Source organism: Mugil cephalus, chromosome 3, assembly GCF_022458985.1.
Source record: "Mugil cephalus isolate CIBA_MC_2020 chromosome 3, CIBA_Mcephalus_1.1, whole genome shotgun sequence".
In the NCBI taxonomy this organism is placed as follows: Eukaryota; Metazoa; Chordata; class Actinopteri; order Mugiliformes; family Mugilidae; genus Mugil; species Mugil cephalus.
In genome coordinates, this window is record NC_061772.1 from 22,449,832 (window position 1) to 22,471,476 (window position 21,645).

General features: G+C 39.0%; 1 protein-coding gene across 2 annotated transcripts in view; it reads right to left on the reverse strand.

Moving 5' to 3' along the window:
* Positions 1-4,579: 4,579 nt before the first annotated feature.
* Positions 4,580-21,645, reverse strand: part of map2k5 (mitogen-activated protein kinase kinase 5) — a 50,944-nt gene continuing 33,878 nt past the window's right edge. For both annotated transcript variants that reach the window (XM_047581281.1, XM_047581280.1), the window contains 3 exons: positions 19,094-19,155; positions 18,118-18,163; positions 4,580-7,345 (listed from right to left, as the gene is read on the reverse strand). In XM_047581281.1, the coding sequence (XP_047437237.1) occupies positions 7,235-7,345; positions 18,118-18,163; positions 19,094-19,155 (219 nt within the window). In that variant the 3' untranslated portion in view covers positions 4,580-7,234. The remainder of the gene's footprint in view (positions 7,346-18,117; positions 18,164-19,093; positions 19,156-21,645) is intronic.

Here is a 21,645-nt window from a genome sequence, read left to right on the forward strand (position 1 = left end):
TGATTTAGTATCAATTTCCAGGAAATAAATATAGCTGACTTCCATATACCCAGATGGTAAACCCCAAATCAGCAAACTGGAGGCTCCATGGAAGCCAATTTATGTGTTTGAACACATAGAAGCACCTCTTGTTGTTTGTGTTTTCTTTCAACAATTTAATCTCATATTTATCTCAGATCATTTTTGTTTGATTTAGTTATGCTAGCTATTGTAATAACTGTATCGTAGTGTATTATGTTTAAAGTTGAAGTGTGAATACTTGGACGCGCGTGACGTCACAGCAAGCGAAGTCTCCATGGTTACGGCCACTGAGTGGCAAAAAGTGACAGTTGAACATGGAGATTAGCAGCACTAGTTGGAATTACAGGCTTTAATAGCGTCTAAATTGTAAAAGTTGGTGAAGAGCTGAAGAGTGAAGAAACAACTGGAATACAGCCACCAAAACCTGGTGTTGTGGTTCACGTTTAGTATCACGTAATGTTAATTCATGCTGTATTTTTTTTGATGAAGTCATGACCTAAGTCACGTCCTGGAGAGCTGTCAGATACGTCTGTCGATGTTGTTGTTTTGCTATAGTTACGCCCGACAGTAACTACTTCAGTTCCAACAATCAATAACAATAAAACACTAAAGAGAATATTTGCGATCACTCCTCGTCATCCTTTTAACGTCCGGTCGGACGCTACAGTATTGTATGGCTAACGTTACCTAAATCTCTTAGCGTTAGCATCTTTTATTTAGCTACATTTATCATAATGAAATAACCTAAAACTAACTGAAACTGAGGCCAGTCCACTTTTCCAAACCCATACTAGTTCGTATGGATCATTGCAGAGCAAAAATGTCCTTAAATTGATCTGCTAATCCATATTTTTTCCTTTTCCTCTTTTTATTAACTGATACATTTCACTGTTTTTGCCACTCAGGGGGCGTGGCCCCAGGCGGCAGTGACGTCAGGGCACAACCTTCATCTCGGTGAGGACTAATGGAAATCAGTAATAAATAAATAAAAAATCCTAAAGGTATGACACCAGTCTGAATCAAATAATTACCAGCAATGGGGGCTAGTTGAGACCTCAACTCATATAGCGTACAGCATAAAAGCTACAGCCGATGGCCTCCTGGTGTACAGTCCTGCACCTGTTTGAAAGGAAACGCCTCTTCACATCTGCAGGTGGCAGTAGTCTGTATTGTAAACCAGTCGTTGTACAGAGCCATCCTCTCCTGAAACATGTTGATCTAATTTTATTCACTATAAATGATCACAGCGTTCAGATTAAATAAAGAAGTATAGGAACCTTGTGTGTGCCCTCTGATGTTTTATTTACTTTTGTTGCTGCAGTTTCTCTAACTGGATTGGCCGCTTAAGTTTCCGAGTCAACCAACCGCCAACTCAGCGTGATAAATCGACTGAAAACTTGCAACAAACCAGGACACCAAGACCATAAAATGACCATCTGTCAGCTAAGCCATCCATTAGAGCCACAAAAGCCTCAAAAATTAGACACACCTAGAATGTTTGTTTCATTGGTATCATAAAAATATCTTAAGGTAGAAAAACCAAAGCAACAGCGCCAGCAGCAAAACAACTTTCTCTGTAATACGAGTGGTTTCACAGGAAAACAATTTCCTACCTTCAGTGTAGTCTACAGGGGCTCATAGTTGTTCAGTCGTGATGTCAACTGCATCTTCGCCATGAGAGTCCTTTTAGTAAAAAAGGGGATGAATGTTAATGGGTTAAGCATGAAGCATGAAGCATTATCCTTATATGTGTAAGCGTGTCTGGCTCTGACTAAAATTCAACATGTCTAGAAGCTAACATTTGACCTGTTAATGGCCCCAGATAAAATCACAGGAATCTGACTATGAAGGTATGTACAAAGTTCTATCGAAAAGCCTGCAATAGTTTTCAGAACTGTAGCTTTGCACTTTCCACTTGTGTGCTGCACTTTTCATCGATTTGTCCATACATTCGATACTGTGGACCATGGGGTCTTATGTCAGAGGCTGTAACATTTAGGCCTGTCAGACCAAGCTGTTTGCTGGTTCTCAAATTATCTCTCCAACTGTAAGCAATTTGTGCGACTCAGTAGTTTCTCCTCCAGTTTTCTCAACGTTATTAAGGGCGCGCCACAAGGTTCTGTCTTAGGACCCACTCTCTTCACTATTTACGTTAACAGTACAGGTCAGAATGTAAATACGTCTGTTCTTCTTTATGCCGATGACACTATTATTTATTGTTGTGCGACCACTGTCGCCCTTGTATTTGAGTATCTGCAGTCAATGTCCAACAACATTCAGTCATATCTTTTACATCTCAGATTAGTGTTGAACGCTGACAAAACCAAGGTTATGTCGTTTCCTGGTAAAAAGAAGGTACCAGAATGTCTTCCTTGCATTGCAACTGCACAAGGCAACCCTATTGAGCTTCTCACAAATAGTTAGGATTCACAATTGATGGGGAAAAAAAAGATAAAAATGAGATTTACCTGTATAAATAAAGGTTTAATAATGAATAATAATAAAAGAATATTCCATTCTCAATATATCTACCAATAGAATCCCTGGGATTCATCCTCAGAGGAATATGAACATTTGCTCCAAGTGTCTCTGCAGTTCATAGAGAAGCTGTTACGATATTTCAGTCTGAGTGAGGAAATATAGATGTTTGCACAAAAAGACAAAACTACTAATCATGCAGTCACATAAAACTCCAATCTCTCTGCATAAAAAAAATACCACAGACAGAACACTCATTAGATTACACCGATGCAAGCTCTCAGCTGCATTTGTGCAGTGTTTTTTCCACAGTAGCCTTCGATTTCACAGCATTTTCTGGACAAATTAAGACTGGCCACATTCATCGGTCTTCATTTCTAAAGATTCTTAACATTTAAAGACCTTAATGAATGTGTTTTCTATGTATTGTATTTAATTATTTCCTGACCCATGTTTGTAATTGTGGAATTTATGAAAAATACTTTTTATTTTGCATAATAAACATCATTCATCCAGAGGCTCAGCAGAAAAAACATCAGGATTAGTGAAATCAAAGTTATTTTTCTTTTTACTTTCACTCACTTAATGAACTCTTATTGACTGAGCGTAGGCATAAGCACTTTTTGTTTCGGCAGTAATGAAGTTCAACCTCAGGAGCTGAAGGTTCGAGTCATTCACGTCCCGTCGTGTGCGTTGAATTATAATAGATCGCTCTTATCCAAGTGTTTTAAGTTGTGGAAAAAGAAAATGCGGGATGTCCTTGAGTCTTTAAGAGGAAAAAAAACACAACAAAACAAACAATGCCATTTGAACACAATCGTTCTCTTGGCTGTATTTGTGCACTTTGAACTGCTTTTCACAGGTTAAAGCACAAATTAAAAACCCAGAAAAAGCAGATTTTAATTGAAGGTTGACTGAGATTAATTATGAAATGCAAATTATAACTGAACTTAGCATGGCAAGGTGCTTACCAGTTCGGGTCATTCTAAAGCACGACGTGTAAATGTCAGTGTCATAATGAAGGAAGCGTCATTTTTCTATATACTTAAGGCCATGTGAGGAGTCTGGGTCAAATCCTAGACGCTTCTTAAAAGATCAAACTCATACTCAGTCTAATAGAGTAGTGCTGCAAGACCTGCGAGGATTACAATGATCCGCTTTTGCTCCGACTGGACTGTATCATCAGTTGGGAGACTGCAGTTTTTTTGCGCCAATGAATTTTGCCGACTTTTCAAACACAAACCATTTACCTCAATGGCTACGTTTACATGGACACTGGTGAAGTAGTTGGAATAATAGCCCAATTGGATAAAAAAATAAATAAAAAAATCTCTCTAAACTCTCAAAATCCATTCAGGAAAATACTCTGAACTCATGTTCCATCAAGTGTCTAAATAGAAAGCAGCAAATAAATTGAAGTTTGGTTAAAAATGTTATATTCCCAGCAGATTTGGGCCATTTGGTACATTCAGGACAACTTCTCTAGTTAAGAAATGGAAGAAAGCTACCACAATCCAGGGTCTATACACCGACCAGGCATAACATTATGACCACCTTCCTAATGTTGTATAGGTCACCCTTGTGCCTCCAAAACAGTTGTGATTCATCAGAGAGTTAGGGTTAGAGGTTGGACATGTTTCTTCTGAGGGTGTCCTTTGGTGTCTGACAACAGGATGTTGTTAGTGGGGGTCTTGGAGTCCTATGTGTTGAAGGGAGGGGCAACTTGTCATCTCCATGTTTCACACGATCTCTATACGTCCAGGGGGAGCCTTTTGTGCTATGAAAGACAAACAGGTGCTTCTTCTAGATCAACAACATAACGTAAAACAATGGTGAGGAGAAAGAGCCTGAAAGTTAAAAGTGAAAATATGAACAGAAATACTCAATAAACGCAGAGTAACAAAAAAAACCTTATTACCATACCCCGAAACCGGTGAGACTTCCTCGTTGGGTCTCCATGAAAGCACATCAATTTGTTTTCCTTTCAAAATAAAATTCACCATCCGGACTGAGAAAGAAACACAGACTGTTAGGGGACAAATGTTAAACGAACAACAAAATCTCAAACTTAGTGAAACTGTTCGGTTTAAATACATTTTATTTATTATAGTTGGAATATGTGCCAACATAGATAATTACAGAAAAGGCCACAGTCAGTCATTAATACCACAGCACTTATAATTCTGCTGAATCTCATCATTGACATAAAACACCGAACACAAAAAATAAAAAAAAAATAACAGGGCAAAAAAACAAATATGCGATCTCTGCTGTGAGCAGGCTGAAAAGTAAAAAAATAATAAATATTTCCACTTTTATTGCAGATATATGTTACTGCCAAATCCTTTTTTTAAAAAAAAGGTTTCTGAGCTTGTAGAATATATCTGTTTGGAAACATGAATTCTTTCTATTTGGTTTCATTTGAGTTTCTGGAATACATTAAGTTATGAAACAAACAACAATGCAGCACAATTGCTTCCCACTAACGTAGCAGTTTTAACAGGCTGCAGAGTAGTTTCTAGCTTCCGAGTGGCATTTTGCACAAGTAGATGTATGTACATAAAAGTAAAAGGTTGCAGGTTTTTAATAATAGTAATAATGGCACTAGTGATATGTGTTTTAGTGGGAGGGACCATGAAATACAGTGCAGGGCCTCTGGTGGCTCTGAAATGAGCTGCCTGCCTTAATTACACAGACTGAATTACACAGAAATAATAACAACTTTGTAATAAGCAATGTTTGTTACAACATTCTAAGATTCAAATAACTATTAAAACAAACTATTACTAAGGTGGTCTGGGAAGCAGTATTTAGCTCTGAGACAAAACAGTAGAAGGTGTTGTGTGAAGTTTCCCTTTCAGATTTCAACCTCATATTTACCACTAAATTTGATTTTACACCGGTGAGAAATCATGTTAATTACATTCGTTTTTAAATGTTTTTAAATTTCTGGAGTGGCTAAATTAGCTTCAGCTAATATTCCACACGTTGCAACATGAGACAAAGTTGATTTATTGTAATTCAGTCATAGTAATACAGTTACTTTTTTTTCATAATTTTAAAATATGTCTGAGAAAATCTGTCATTCTCTAAATGCCTTTACTTTAGCTTCATTAAGTAACCTGGGTGTTAGCTTGTACTGTTAGCCACACTTATGTAGCTGTGGTGTTTTTTACACTTCCTTATGTTTTAACGTTAAAACATTATGTGTGCGCGACTTCCTATGTCGTAACTACAATCTCACTCGTTCTGAAAACAACGAAGGAAAATGACACACCGACATCTAGACCCTCATCACCTTTCTAAAACAATTAAAACCTCACTATAACCAAAGGATAAACCCATGTTGGACAGGATACTGAAGGATATTAAACCAGTGCTTTGAACCTTTTTTTAATGTTACATTTGTATCTGCTGATTCTCTGTGTGTATATGTCACACAACTGTAGGCTACCATAGCTGTGAATTTTTGGAAGTAAGGGCATTTAATTGCACTTAAGCGCTGCACCATTTCATCAGCTGCACGTAAAGACCTCGTCAAAGCAATTCATTTTAGTCACTTAGCCCATTCCGTTTGCCTCGGCCGAGAGAAATCCATATAATTCACTCATTTGCTTTTTCTTTGGTGTTGAGCGCGCTGCATTGACGTTTTTTTTCTTCTACAGTAAATAACTGATCTCATTAGGCAATCCAAGGAAAGTATTATTCCTGAATAAAATAATAATTAAAAACATAAAATGTGTTCTTTTGTAAGAGGTTATGCTTTTAACTGTCTACGTTTTTTCTTATTCTACACAGTTTTTACAAATAAAACCCCAACACATATATCATTAACGAAAGTCTACATCTGCATCCCTCCCTAACCTAACAGATTATGAAGTGGCTTTCATGTACAGCATGTCTGTGCAAAGGGAAATAAAAGATGTGCAAATGAGTTATAAACTGCTTTGAAAACCAGAAATGAACCTTGGCTCTTCCTGATGAGTTTGAACCACACACCGTTTCCTTGGTCGGCTCCAGAGTCAAGAAAAGATCCCTTCCACATTTCCTCTATAACACTGCAGCGCTGCTTCAGACTCTCTGGTGCTGCAGTTCCTCCCCAACGCTTAGGAAAACCTAGATGCAGAGGATTCAGCCCAGGAGCTAAAAATAAGTACATTTATGGGGATATCTTGCCGTTACAGAGACAACAGAAGTTTCTTGAGGTAATAAATTATACCACTGGAAAAACAGGCACACAGATGGGCAGTTACTCACAGGCAAAAACCTTAACATTCAGTAGAGGGCCGTCCACAGTAAAGCACAAGACGGTTATTTGAGATACCACCATCGGAGCAGAGGACAACTCTGTCAGCGTATTGCAGTCTGATGCTTTGAAGGTGTTTATTGTCCCTTTCTTTCTTTCTTTCTTTCTTTCTTCAGCTTATGGCATTTTGGGATTCTCCCCAAAATGATGCGCGCATGGAAACCCACGCCAGAAAGATGTTTCTTTTTTTTTTTTGGCTGCAGCGATTAATATTCAGTCCAAAGGATGCGACCTCCTCAACGTCACAGCGCATAAGAGCTGTTAAATAACTCACACAAAGAAGGTAACAGCTAGTGATTTTTGTCCATGTACGTTAAGTTATTTGTACAGTGCACTTGGACGTACTTGACCCCCGACGCCTCTGACAGGTGTTCTAGGATCTAGGAACGTCGTGGTCCGCGGTCTGGTTGGACAGGAGACAGGAGGACATCACATGCGTCCCTGAGCCTGCTGTGATCTTCTCTCCTCCAGACAGCGGCAAACCCACATCGACACCACTTCAGCGTTTCCATCGTTGTACTGTATGATGAAGGAGTGATCCTATTATGATAAAAAAAGAAGGAAAGATTTAGAAAACAATTAAATGTTAAGAGGAATATGTCTTCAGGACAAAAATCTGTAAAATTCAAAAAAGTTACTTGATGAATAAATAAAGACTGGTCATGATGAATGTTGAATGCAACAGAAGGAAATGGCTATTAAATTACGTTTTATTAATACGTCATAATTTCTTTTCTCAGACTTTTGTTTTAGCCTTGAGCTACTTAGCCATTCCCACCTTGAAGTCTTTCCATCACAAATTGCACATTTCACCTTCCATTTGAAATTATGTCTCATATTTCAAATACCGCAATAAATAAATGACCAACCTCATTCCACGTACATGACCTTCACAACAACTCTCACGTGTGGCTGTAAAACCACAATTAATGAGCTTTTTCGAATTCTAATGGCCATTAAAAACGTTACACCCATTCTGCATTATTATTTTTTATTATCAAACAGATTGGAGCCTCAAACATTGTTGCACCGTTATGAGAAGTGTATGGTTGAGCTCTATAATTATTCTAAACTGGGATTCACGACGTAATGATAAAACACAAATAAACTCAACAGCAACACCATTAAACCCTCTTTAATATTAACGTCCAACAGATTTGATTTTAAACGCAGAACAATTAACTAATGGCTTGTCAGGGGATTTTTAAGAAATATCTTTTCAGTTTAGTGAGCTATGTAAGTCGTAAAAGGTTGTGAAATGTAGTAAAATGTGTTCGAGAAAAACATCTTAATATGAGGACAGGAAATGCTTCTGAACATGATGGTGCTGTCTTTGTATTTTTATGGGTTGTGCCAATAAATGAGCTCTAGAAAAGCCACAGAAATCGGACGTGCCTGGTGACCAGTAGTGTATTATGCTTGTTAAATGCTAGCGGTGGTCACTTGTTACCGCTGCTGCAGGACTGAGACAGAGATGTCACATGTGATCTCTCACTGACAACGGCCACCCGTCTCCGGCCTCATCTGGCCCAGACCAGAGCCGGGGGTCAACGAGGTCAAAGTGGGGTCGGAGGTGAGAGGGGAGGGAGGTTGCAAGTGAAACAAATCAACTTGCGTGAACCATGAATTTTATGTGAGGTGTCTAGATGTCCAATTAGATAAACAGCGCTCTGCCCGGTCGCCTTAAATGAAGTTGTCAACACTGATTTTGGAAATGCGCGTCCGTAACAAGAAGCTGTCACTCTTGTTCGCCGTTGGCAGGACTTCACTTCGAAGTAAAAAGATCAATCACAGCAGAAAGACAACGAGACTACTTCATAAATTATCTTAGCAGATTCATCAGGCCACATTAGCCCAGAGCAGATATGACAATATTGGCATGTAGGTGAGAAACAGCACCGCAGAACAGTGGTTTTGAATTTCATTTTGCAGGTAAGAATAGAGTCGGGAAGGTGAACACATCTCGGCCGCTTGGGGATTATTTTGGTGTTTCTTTAATGCTGATTGGGCCTTTCTGGGTGGAGTTTAACGCATGTCCTTCCTGTGTCTGCGTGAGTTTTCTCCAGGTACTCTGTGTTAATCCCACCTCCAAAGACATGCTGGGTAGGTTAATTGGTGACTCTAAATTGACCCTAGGTGTGGGTCATTAAAGGGCCATATTTAAAAAAAAAAAAAAAAAACTTCACATACATGGACCCAAACTTTAGAAAAATATACAACAAACTCCAACAGCAAATTATCTTGTTTGAAGTATTTTGTTCCCTCTCACATTGTGACAGATAAACATGCTAAAGTTGGAACATTTGGGAAATTAAACTAAAATACAATCAGGTTTTAAATACTAAGGTTCCCACAAACACTAAATTATGGGATGCGGCTTATCAAAGCATTTTATGTTGTGTGAATAGAAAATACTGGCAGATATAAAACTATTATGTTAAATTTGAAAAATAAAGATTATAGCTTGTGCATCCAAGTGTCTAATACACTCTGAGATAACACACTCTGAAATTCATTCTCATTCACTATTTGTTATATATATATATATATATATATATATATATATAACTTTTCTAATTATGTTCTTGAAGATTCAGAGTAAAAACAAGGATATTAACACAACTATGACATTACTTGTTTGACTCAAACAGAGGCAGAAAGTGAATCCAAGGTGAGCTGAATTGTTGTCAGCTGTTTCTTCTGGGGCTGTTAAATACCCCCCAGCAACACCCAAACTGGTGCAGACAATGTAAGATTAGTAACAAAGTAGGACATGGTGGTAATGATGGTCCACTTTTTTCCTCCTGAGATCCTTCTTGTCTATTTGTGGTTACAGAGGAAAATATGTAACGCTCAAAATAATGTTTAGAAATATGAAAGCAGATTCCTTCACAAGATTTACAGAGCGAAGTTCGTTTCACTTCTAGTGTTCCTATGCTCACCACAGTGTTTTTGTATTTTAAAAGAAAGTGGCAACATTTTGCAGTGTGCTCTAATCCTGCACAAACTACAGAGATTGTTAAGGACTGGGGGGGAGCCCCATCAATCCTGTTGTCCTTCTAATGGGCAGCTGGGGTTAACACAGTCTGAGGTTAATTACTCTCATATCAATGTGTGTGTGTGTGTGTGTGTGTGTGTGTGTGTGTGTGTGTGTGTGTGTGTGTGTGTGTGTGTGTGTGTTTGTCAGTATGAGACGGGTGGAGTGGACGCTCCTGGGTGCCCCAATGTGCTGAATACCCATCTCATCAATCATTCCTCCTTGCTTCGGTAGAGAGGGAGTGATACCAGAATAAAAAAGGAAGTCCTGAGTGATGTTTTTAAAATCAAGCCCTTCTACCTCTGCTCCAAGAAATTAACCCTGACCGGCCAGAGGCATCTGCTGGAATTTGACCTGGATGAAGGTGCTTATCATAACGCACTCACAAAGCATACGTGCACAAATGCCAAGACGCTATGGAAACACTAACTAAACTCTAAGACAGTCTGAAGCTACTACGTCCCCTCTGCTGAACAATGGGCAACCTGCAGGATGAGTTGGAACCAGGAAGCACTTTCCATGACATCATCTCTGTATTCATCCCACCAACAAATGTTCTACACTTGCTAGAAGACATGTTTAGGTTTAAACATGAGTCAGACAGACAAAATACAAAGAGACACAAGAATGTCCAGAAAAAGTAAAACGATGAAGAATTAGGAAACAAAGATGAGTATTAGATATCTATCAGTACGTTTACATGCACGTGAAAAACAAATTATTGCCTTAATCCGACTTTAACTGGACAACTTAAGTGCATGTTAACACGTTACTCTGACTAAAATCGAAGTTCTCCTTATCCGATTAAGACACCCAGATAATGCGTTTGGAAATGCAGTCTTTCCGGCATGTATACACCTTAATCAGACTTTAACTGGACAACGCTTGTGTGCATTCTCCACAAACACAGCGCTGGTGTATGACCCAGGACCAGTAACATCCAGGAAAGATGGTCGCAGAAGAAGAAGAAGAAGGTAAACAGAGAAGGTAGAAGAACCACCTGAGGGTTAGCACACATCTTATCTGCAAAAAGTAGCGCAGAGATTACGCATGAGATTTAAAAAGCTGTACTATTACCCATCTGGTTGTTCTTTGAAATGCTGTTCTGCCACATGAACGACTCTACAACACTAGGATCAGCTGCTCTAAATTTTAAATTTTAAGGGTATTCCATTAGACAATACATTATCAGCCATAACATTACGACCATCTGCAAATTTCAAAATCGGAATCAATTAGCAATGTATGCAATAAGAGAATGTAAGAATAAGTAGGTTATTAGAATAAGAATATACACATCAATGCAAAAAAATATATATATTGTAAAATTTATTGCAGAGGTTGCACTTGTGCCACCAAAGCAATTCTGACACATTAATGCTTTAGACCACTAGACCTCTGAAAGCGTGCTGTGGTTGCCAGCACAGAGACGTTAGCAACAGATTCCTCAAATCCTGTGAGGTGGGAAGAAGATTGACTGGATTGAGATACGTGGAATATGAAGAATCTCAGCATATCAGTGTTTGTACCAATGTAAAGGGTGAAATAAACTCATTGTGTTTCTTGTATTTCTTGTACTTTTATATTCCACCTGCACCAATAACAAAAAAGAACACTGAAGAACTGTTAAAAATAACTTCAAACTGTTCTAGACTTGAGCTACTCATACATACCTGTTCACACATAAGTGATTTTAAGTGTAACATGTACAAACCCTGCACGTCTCTTTCTCACTGTATCGCACACATAATCATCTAAGAATCAAATTAACTGCAACTTAAATTAAGTATGAGACCTGTAATGGAAGTGTTGTGAATACTGAGTGAGTAACTACTCCTTAGCTAGGTCATTGAAGGTGTTTGACTTTCTGCTGTAGCAGTGCGTGGACAGAGGTGAGATTGGAGGGGTGGACTCATTTAAAAGTTACATTAATCACCGTCTGGCCATATCAAACGGGGATAATCACCTGCAACTGTTCCGCTCAAATAGAAATAGCCTAAACCCATGGGAAATTCTACCTAACTCTTTAATTGTTTGAAGCCTTTGAAGGGTCTGTTTAATCTAAGATTAATTTATGCGATTTTAAATAACTCTATGTATGATTAATACGCTCAGAAGAAATTAAAAGGAGTTTGAGGCAATTATAACAAGAGAGTGGTCATCACCTCATTAGAATAGTGTTGGAAGAAACATGGTGTGCGTGTCAGTGTGAGTGGATGTGTGTGTGAGACACAGAGAAGGGTGAAGAGGTAGATAGAATAACTAGGTCTTTACAGATTTGCATGCTAATCACTAGCTCCCCCCGGAAACTGTCTGGCATTGGTTGGTGTGTGTAGAAGTGTGTGAACTCTGTCCAGTACTAATGGAAAGGGAAAGTAGGGAAACTTCTCTTAGAAGAGGTCCAGTGCTATTTACCCTCTAAACTTAAAAATCCACATGTCTAATTGCACTTTAAAACTGTTCTGTTTAGCCACCAAACTGGAAAGAAGAAGGAAACAAGACAGTAAAACTACAAGAGGAATAAGAGCGGTGTGTTCAAGCAAACAGTGGCCAAGATGAGTCCAGTTCTAAACACATGTGGGAATGATCCTTCTGAAAACAGGAAAAAAATGAATATGTGGAGAAAAGTAACTAATGAGAAATAAACAACTTCCTCGAGAGCCAGTATCAGACAGAGTTGGTACCAAGGAACTTCTGGAAAACCAATTGATTGCTGTCTAGCAATGACACTCCTTGATGGCAGCAGCCATCCCCAGCAGGTGTAGTCTGACACAGACACACACAGTTTTAGTTTAGGAACAACTAATAAGAGGAACATGAAAAACAGCACAAGGTGTTGACCTGACGTCCAAATTTCCTAAATCCCAAACTGATCAAATGTCTGTGTGATGCACTGGAACAAGCCTCAACCACAGTTGTGGCTCATCGGTGTATAGATGTATGTGCAGTTATTTAGTGCATTTCTATATCTATACTGCCTTGTACACAGGCTTTTAGAAAATTAAACCAAGAGAACGTCATGCAGGGGTTCTATTAACTATTTTCTTGCATTAAAATCAAGCTGAAAAACTGGTGAAATGACACAAAGCTTGATCTGCTGTTTGGCAAAAAGCAAACCAAACAAATAACGCTAAATAAACATCTTCTGTTATTGTAAGACATTTAAAAATACAAATTAACTACAGATGAATGAACAGAAAATTTATAGATTTATAAAATTGCAACTCAAAAGCACCGTGGATCTTAAGAGTCAGTGGTTATGACTGCTGACCTGGTTTTATACGTACATAAACGAATCAATAAATACTAAACAAACACCGTTTATGATACCGACATTGAGAGCGGCAAAACCTTGATGCTGCTCAGTTTCTATTCTTGTGTGTGTTTGTGTAAGTCAAAACTAGCTTTAGGGACAGTCAGAGACAAGAGGGGGGTTCCTTTGTGAGAAACCGAGGGGCTCATCTGGTGTCTCTGGGGTTGAAAGGGGGCTATGAAATTTGTGTGTGCGTGTCTACGCGCCCATGAATAGAAAAGCAGAATAAGAGGGCGGGCTTTGACAAGGGTGCTAAAAGGCTGTGTGAAGGCTGCTGGCTGGGGAACGAGGGATGATGTGGGTGAAAGGGGGGGAGGGAGAAATGAAACGTCCGTCAAATCACAATCAAACAATATAAGGATGTGGGGGGTCATCGTCCTTATTTTCCTTCACCCACGCACGCTCATGCAAATACAAGCAAAGAAACACACAAAGAATTGCTTCATTAGTTTTTGGTTAAACAAATTAACAAAGTCCGTCTTTCTTGCCCCAAAGCTAAAAAAAAAAAAAAACGCCTTGCATAGAAGGAGAAAGACGGCCTCTTTAGAACCAAAAGCAAGAAACCTCAGACAGGACAGGTCACCACCAAATACCTGCAGCCAGCGTCTTGGAAGCAGGCCAGTGGAAAGTCTCCTCAACCGACCGACGTCATTAGCTTATGATGACAGGATAGAGTGTCCACAATGAAAGATGCATTAGTATCTCAGAGAGAAAAAAACAACTCACTTTCCTCTCTGATGGCTCATCATGTGATTCTTCACAAAAAAAACCAAAAACAAAGATCTGTTACCGATACAACCGAAGCACCGAGCTTGATACATCGAGACGGAGCTCGGATAATTTCTCTTGATTAGTGCCTGCCAACATGACGGGGCTCAGATGAAGTCAACAATGCCATTGGTTCCGCATGACCTTTTGTTTTGGTAAGACATCAAATTACAAGCTACTGATTTACTTCTTAGATAAAGCGAATCAATATAAAGTCACAGGAACAGCGCAGCACTGTGAATGTTCTAAAGCCATAAACTAAATATTTTCCATTCGTGTCCATTCACTGTGGGATGTTTCTGGAGAATACTGTCTGTGCGAGACAAGGACGAAGGACATGGGTCTTCAGAGCAGCATCTGTCTGTTCGTGTAATGAAAATACAGCCTTCAACCCATTTACCAGGTCCACAAAATATTTTGTGGGTAAACACGAATATCTTTAGTGGTCTGTTTGAGAAAAAGGAAACTACACAGTATTCAGAAAATGATGTCATTCTTGGTGTAACAAGTGGGAATCCAGGTGATTTTTTTCCTTTATAAAACCTTCTGCATCTTTTAAATTAATTAAAAGGACAATTTAATGAAGCTTCTGTTATTTCGAGCAGAACTGAGCTGTTAACAGATTTTCCACATGTGCACAGTAGCAGTAGCAGTGATATAAGTATAAATATACAAAGTGTGCATAAAAGTCAAGGACATTGTCTGTCTCCTCTAGTTGTGCTGTGTCACTCTGAATGTCCCTACAGGTCATCAGTGAAGGTGCAACTTATCATATCATAATATTAAAGTTACTGTTCTATCACAGGTCAGTTAGCTAGTATAATAACAGAATATAAGAGGCATCTTTAATACGGTATCAAACCCAAGAATTAACTTTTCCCTTCACTTATGGACCTTTGTTGTGGGCAAATTATAACAATATCCAACCGAGTAAAGAAAAGCATCCAGTACACAGCTGTAACATTCTGCATCAAGCTTCAGGGACGGAGCTCATCGCGAGCAGCCGTGCATTCAAACAGCAACCTTTTAAAGAACATCTAATAGGCTTAAAATCCCTGTGACAATAAAGACGTCAATAAAAGCTATACCGGTGATTAGAGAAACCACATGCTGAAACCTGATGAGCGAACTAGAGCCGCTATGTAAGTTTGTACGCTCATAAAACAACGTTATTTGCTCAATGCCCACACTATTGTGTGATTTCCCAGCATTACCTTCCAGGAAAAAGGAGTTGTGCAGATAAAAAAAAAAGTGAGAGCGAATGGTGGCACTTTATGAGTGGCAGAGTGGGAGACGCGGAAGGGGGAGCATTTACATACAGATAGAATAGGTAAAGAGTTTTAATGTACTCAGGAGGCTGGGGGAACGGAGAGGTGGCTGAGAGGTGGGAAGGAAAGAGGGAATGAGGAAGAGGAAAGACAATCAGCCGGCTGGTGCCACAAAGGCAGGCATCCATGACCTTACATCTCAGTCCATCACCGCAGAGGAAGAAATGAAAAGCCTACAGGAGGACAAAATATAGGTAAAGACGAGCGGGGTGGAGGGAAAAAGGGAGTCAAAAATAGAAAGACAGAACTGTGAAAATTTGAAACAGAGCACAGGGATCACAATGAATATGAAATAAGTGGGGCAGAGTTGAAATACTGAGGAGGAAAGGGAAACACAGAGACGAACAGAGATGGAAATGCCACCGCGTGAGCTACGACAACCAGAAAGAAGGAAAAACAGCGCGCCGTTAAAAAGAGGACTCTTGCTGTAGTGATAAAAGGAACGTTAAAACTGATACTTTACAACAAATAAAGAAAAAAAAAAGAAAAAAACAGCACATAAAAACTTCAAACACTGTGGGCTAGAGGAAATAATCCTGTTAAAACTAAGCAACAAATATAATTTCTTGCTGTCAAGGTTGAGGCTGTTTTTAAGGGAAATACGTCGGAGAGGACGGAGCCATTTACAGTTTATCAGCTCATGTGCACAGTAAAGAATCCAGACAGAACCGCTGCGCTTTGGTTAGTCATCCAACAACTACTGTTACCTCACCACATAAAGTACTAACACAATAAAAAAGAGAAAAAAAAACAACAACTAAAACCTGGCTCTACTTACTGAAATGCTCCGTCTAATGAATGATGAATTATCTTTTAAACTCCCTGGTACTCACCCAAACACACTGTGTGTCAAATCAGATTTTTATTTTGGCAATTATTAAAAATCTTGATGTGTTAACCTTGTAAACAATGTAGAAAATACAACTCACCCATAAAAACATTCAAAAACAAACAAAACAAGGTGCATTTAAGTCTTCCAACCAGCAGCTAAGATCATTCCAGTAGTTTTTTTTTCCAACAAACTTTTGATTAAATGACCTGGTCTCTGATATTTGGCATAAATTTTATCCTTGCATGTTTTGAGGAGAAAAAGCTACTGCTGGGGAACAAAGAAAGTAGAAAAAAAGCTCTCGAATAATTATTTTTTTTCCTTGTTGCATAAATACAAAAGCCGACTAGAAGGTGAGGGGAGTGGGTGTTCAGCCAGACTAAGAGACACAAACTAAAAACAATAGAGGGGAATGACAATTATAGAGAAACTGAATAAAAACAAAGAAAGCTGTGTCCAAATGAAGGGTTTAAGCACCACATCACAAACGCGACAAGCTGAACTTCCTCTTTGTCCGGAGGCACGAAGTCTTTGTCCGGGCAACATTTCCCTTTTCCTCCCTCCTTTCTGGTGTGAGACTGAGAACATGCAATCTGTTAGCAGCGCTGCATTTACACCCTCCAGCTCACTGTCCCCCCCACAACGCACACCTCCTCCCCCCCTCATCTCCCTGCGGACTTAACTGTCGCTGTCCTTGGTCCTAACACCGAAACCCGAGTGTGCTGCAACTCTTAAAAGGCAGTTTGTGCAAACTGCCTGGCCTTGTGCGCTAATGCTAGGACTGAGAAAATCATCAGGTCCGCTCCAGGAGGAAAGGCTCGGCTCGTGCGCCTGTCAGACACACACTAGAAAGAGCTGGAAGTTGGCAAAGTCCCTTCCCTTAATTATAAAACTACCTCGGCAGGCATTTGAAAATGAATTAACCCGCTGCTGCTGTTAGCTCACTGACGAAACCAAATTACAGCTGCCTCACTGTGGACCAGTCAGCAGGCAGAGAAAAACCAACACAATCATGAAGTGTATCGTATGTAGCACATTGCTGCAGGTAAAGACACACTGCCTTATTTTTTAGACTATGTTTTTCTTTAGTTTAAGTTTTTAGTAGCACGGCACATCGGTGGGATATTTCTCACTTTCCTAACACTCATCAAGAAACAAGTCCTTAATTGTGCTTAAAATAAACCATTTACAAGGTCTTTAGATTTAAAATGTAGATCTCAAAGAAATGCACCTGAGTGTTTTTATTTTTTGTTGCTGGAAATGTGATTTTTAAGTTGAGAAAAGATTTTTTGTACAATGAGTTTCTGTTTGTGGATTCTGTTATTAAAACTGATGCTAATTCAAAACTTAGCCGATTTATAAACACAGATTCACAAACACCATTTTTTTTTATGCCTAATCTTTAGGGTTTGAATAGTCATTGTGGAATTGGCTACGCCTCATCCTGACCCCTTTTAATATGAGTTCTATTGGAATTGGATGGGATGACGGACTGCGCGAGTTCCTATTCAATAAGAAATTTCGACATTTTAGCGCAACAATATAAACTGCACCCTTTCAATGCTCAAAGACGTCGCTCCATACACACTTAAATATAATTTCTTTTTGTTAGTAGGTCAACTTCTATCAGGCTCCAAAATTTAATTTTGTAAATCAGAATTATTTGACTCTTCTACAGCAGCTATGTCTGATTCATTCAGGATGTCTCCAATGCAGTGAATTGAGAATTATTCCTGAAGTAGGTCTCAGTCCGACCTCAAGGTCTCTGGCTGACTTCTCTCTGACATCTTTCATGAGTAGCAAAAAGTTCATTACTTATGTTTCCATGCAGCAATACCAACTCGGCGAGTCCTTGACCCGAGACACCTCAATCATTGTAAAAATACAATTAGATATTCCAAAAACTACAGCTATAATAAAATGATGCTTTAATTGAACTTGCATTAGAAAGCATGAATATGATCACCTTCTATACACAGTTACTCAAAACTTCCTTGATCCTTGGAACGGTTTAATGGAAAGCTTGGTTAAACTTACCATGAGGTTATTAGGTGCAGGTCTCTCTTTGGGGTGCCGCCGCATACTGAGAAAAAAAAAACATATATACAAAGAGTTTATAACTGGCAACTATTCAAACCGTGGTTTTAAGTGTGCGAGAGAGGGTTTTATTTTGCAGTTTTGTGTACAATGTTCTTTTATGAGCGAATCACCAAGTGGAAGCTTGAGACAGAACCTCTTATGCCACAGAAACTGAGAGAGACGACACCATGTACGCATGTATTTCACCTATTAGTGGATTTATGTGCGTGTCTCTGAGCCTCCATCCTCCATCCGTAATGTTTCTACATATGTGATCCATCACAACGACCCAAGTTGGGGACTATCTGCAGCTACTCATGTGGTGTCACAATGGAAAGGGCCACGATCATCTAAAAATAGCCTGCGAGAGGGTTAGTGCAAGGCTCCGCACCACGGCAGGCCAGAGCACCTGTACCTCAGTCGGGTCCTGAGAGAGAGATGCCCTGTTTGAGTAAACACAGCAGCCACGGGGGATAAACAACAGCTGCCGGAGTCAGGTAGTGAGTGCTGAACTCACAAATACACACAGCACTCGTATGTGGTTTGGGTGTGTATGGAGATGTAAAGGTTACGAGGGGCTAATGACTCAGAAGCAAACTCAGGGTAAACACTGTATTTGTCCTGGTGCATTAGGTGAATTAGTCATTCACTATAAAAAAAGAACAGCAGTGAATATCATAGCCAGTAGTGAGTTTAACCACAACGCATTAATGCTGGAAGGCAAGTGCACTTTAATCCCAGTGCATACAATAATACCTTTAATACATCAATAATAATTGGGCTACAAGCCAAATGCAGCTCCTGATAAGTGGAGTTGTTGCGTCTGGTTTTGTGGAGCCAGAAATCCACGGCAAAGTCAACAGCTCCTGAAAACATTTTGGTGTCTGTCTCTCCAGGAACAAACCATTTAAAGCAGCAACAGCTCCTGACTCACCACTGAGTGATGAAGTGAACGAACTTCTCACTGAACTGGCTCACAGGAAGAACCGGGGGATCCTGCAAAGAGCAACAACGCAAGTTAAATGCAAGTAACATTTTAATCTGGGATGAAGAAAATTCAATGCACTGAGTGAAGATGACGTCAATGAAAATGATTTAATGATTTAAACAGGGATTTATTTACCCTGAATGATTATACTCTGTCTTATATGATCTGCAAAATTCAAAAACTAGTTCACATAATTAAGAACATTTTTGAAAAACCTCCTAAAATAAACAAATATAAGACAAAATGTTCTGTCACATTCTTGGCGACATCTTTGTGTACACATTTCATTTTGACTGCGTGACATAAAAGTGTGAGAAAAATAACATTTTCGGACGTAACCAGATCCAAACCTGCTGATGAGGAACTAATGACGGTCATCAGTAAATTAGTCTGGAGGTTTGGTGACCAAAGAATGAGACAGAAATTTAAGACTCAAGACTGTCCTTCTGCAACCCACATGATCATTATGTGTCATAAACACATGGAGTACGCTGGCTGCCATGGCGATCTGTATTGTATCGTGTTGCATTAGTGAACAAAAAAGACCAAAAGATCCATTATTAGTAGTATTATTAGTGTTAGCTATTAGTGTGACATGGTGCAAACTTTCCAATCATTGATCTTGCAATGTCTGGCTTAATCAACTGTGGTACACAAAGTAAAATAATATCGTAATTTAAGATAAATGAACCCGACCAACTTGTCACTGCAAACTTTTATCTAAAGTTTCTAAATACTTTGGTGCATATATATAAACATTATAGCAAACTGAGCACATTTAAGTGCAACCTTTATTGCCATTACTCATGCAATAAATGAGTAAAGAGCCTTGATTCAGTGAAGATCAAAGTTAAGTACTAAGTACTTGTATAAAACTGTAGCGTCTGACCCTATAATCACACCGTAATACTCTTTACCCACTGTTTTAACAATAGCACTGGGTGACACTGTAAAATTTTGATGTGTCTTTAACATTTCTTCTTGGGTCAACCAATAAAAAATAAAAAAATCCTGTGATTTAAAAGGTGAAAGTGCAGATGTAATTATCTTCTTCATACAAGTTATTGTAATTAAGTTTAATATGGATCGAAAACTTGACTCGTGTCTTTCTTTGAAAAATTACCCATTTTATAAAAAAGAGCAAAATCAAAAGCTAGAAAAAACAAAACAAAAGAGCATGAGTAGTTTATATGCCACGGAGCTCTCAGTTCATCCTGCTCACACAATCCACCAAAGGTCATTGAAATGTCTTTGCATGCGAACAATGCAGCTACGTTCTCTGCCTCTGGTTGCATGATGTAAGTTCGCTGGAAAATACAAGTAGTCGTCAATGCTTGGTTATTGTAATGGCTCCCTTTGTTACTGTGGCTTTTAATTTCCTTACTCTGAGGAATGATTTGAATTCAGGTTTGCTGTGTTCCAATTCATTTTAAATTAGTTTTTGCTGTGTTGCTCTAGGAAAGAGCCACATGCTTAATATGAACATGGTCACTGAAGGGGCTGTATGGACTGTTTTGCTAAAATGTTTCTTTTTTTTTGCTTTATTTTTTATCTTTCTAAAGTGAAATGGGAACTTGAGGAAGTAAGTTTACTTTATCTTTTAATTTATTTTGTCACATCTGTCCAGCATTGAAAACGGTCCATTTTCAAAAACATAAGCCTGATCGTACACTGTGGTTCCAACTGCGAGGACCAAGGTGCACTTTAGTTAACAAGGAATTAAAACTGAATTAATATGAAAGGTGCATTAAATGTGATGCTTCCTACATGGAAGTTTCATTTCTTGCTGAACTAAATGTAAACATTGCTACCAGATGGTAGTAATGATGTGTGAGTGTGCGTGTACCTGCGTGTCAGACTGGCTACGTGTCGTCAGTGTATGTTTTATGAACCGTATCATGTAGAACAGCGCTGCCTGATTGACCCTCTATTACCGGCCCTCACCTCATTACGCCATCTATTTCCCTACTATTACTCTGCTTCTTTCCCTTCCTTTGACTTGTCACTAAAGTTGTCAATACTAATGAAAAATGAATTAATATATGTCACACAGAATATTGCATCCTAAGAAAACAGCATGTTTGAATCAGATAAACGAACATTGATATTAAAATGTTAATCAGCAGGCAAACAGTAGGTTTAAATTAAGGTCTAAAATATGCATAGTAGTGACATGCACTGATATAAACAAACACATCAATAAAGAACTCAGATAGGTGCAAAAATCATAAAGCCCGTCTGTGTCCGCAGCCGTGCATTTATTCAAATGCAAAGAATTAAACCTCTTTACATGTGAAGCCCTGCTGCGCCATTAAAAACACCTCTGGGCAGCGTTCCCCCATTCCTTAATGCTCTGATCGACAGGCTCCCGCAAAGCATGATGCATGAACCCATTTAAATTAACAAAGGAATGGGTTCCTTCTAATCTCACTGCACTTCACAGTTCCGCCGCCGCTCGGATGAGCAATATATCATAGCACATACACAAACACGCATGC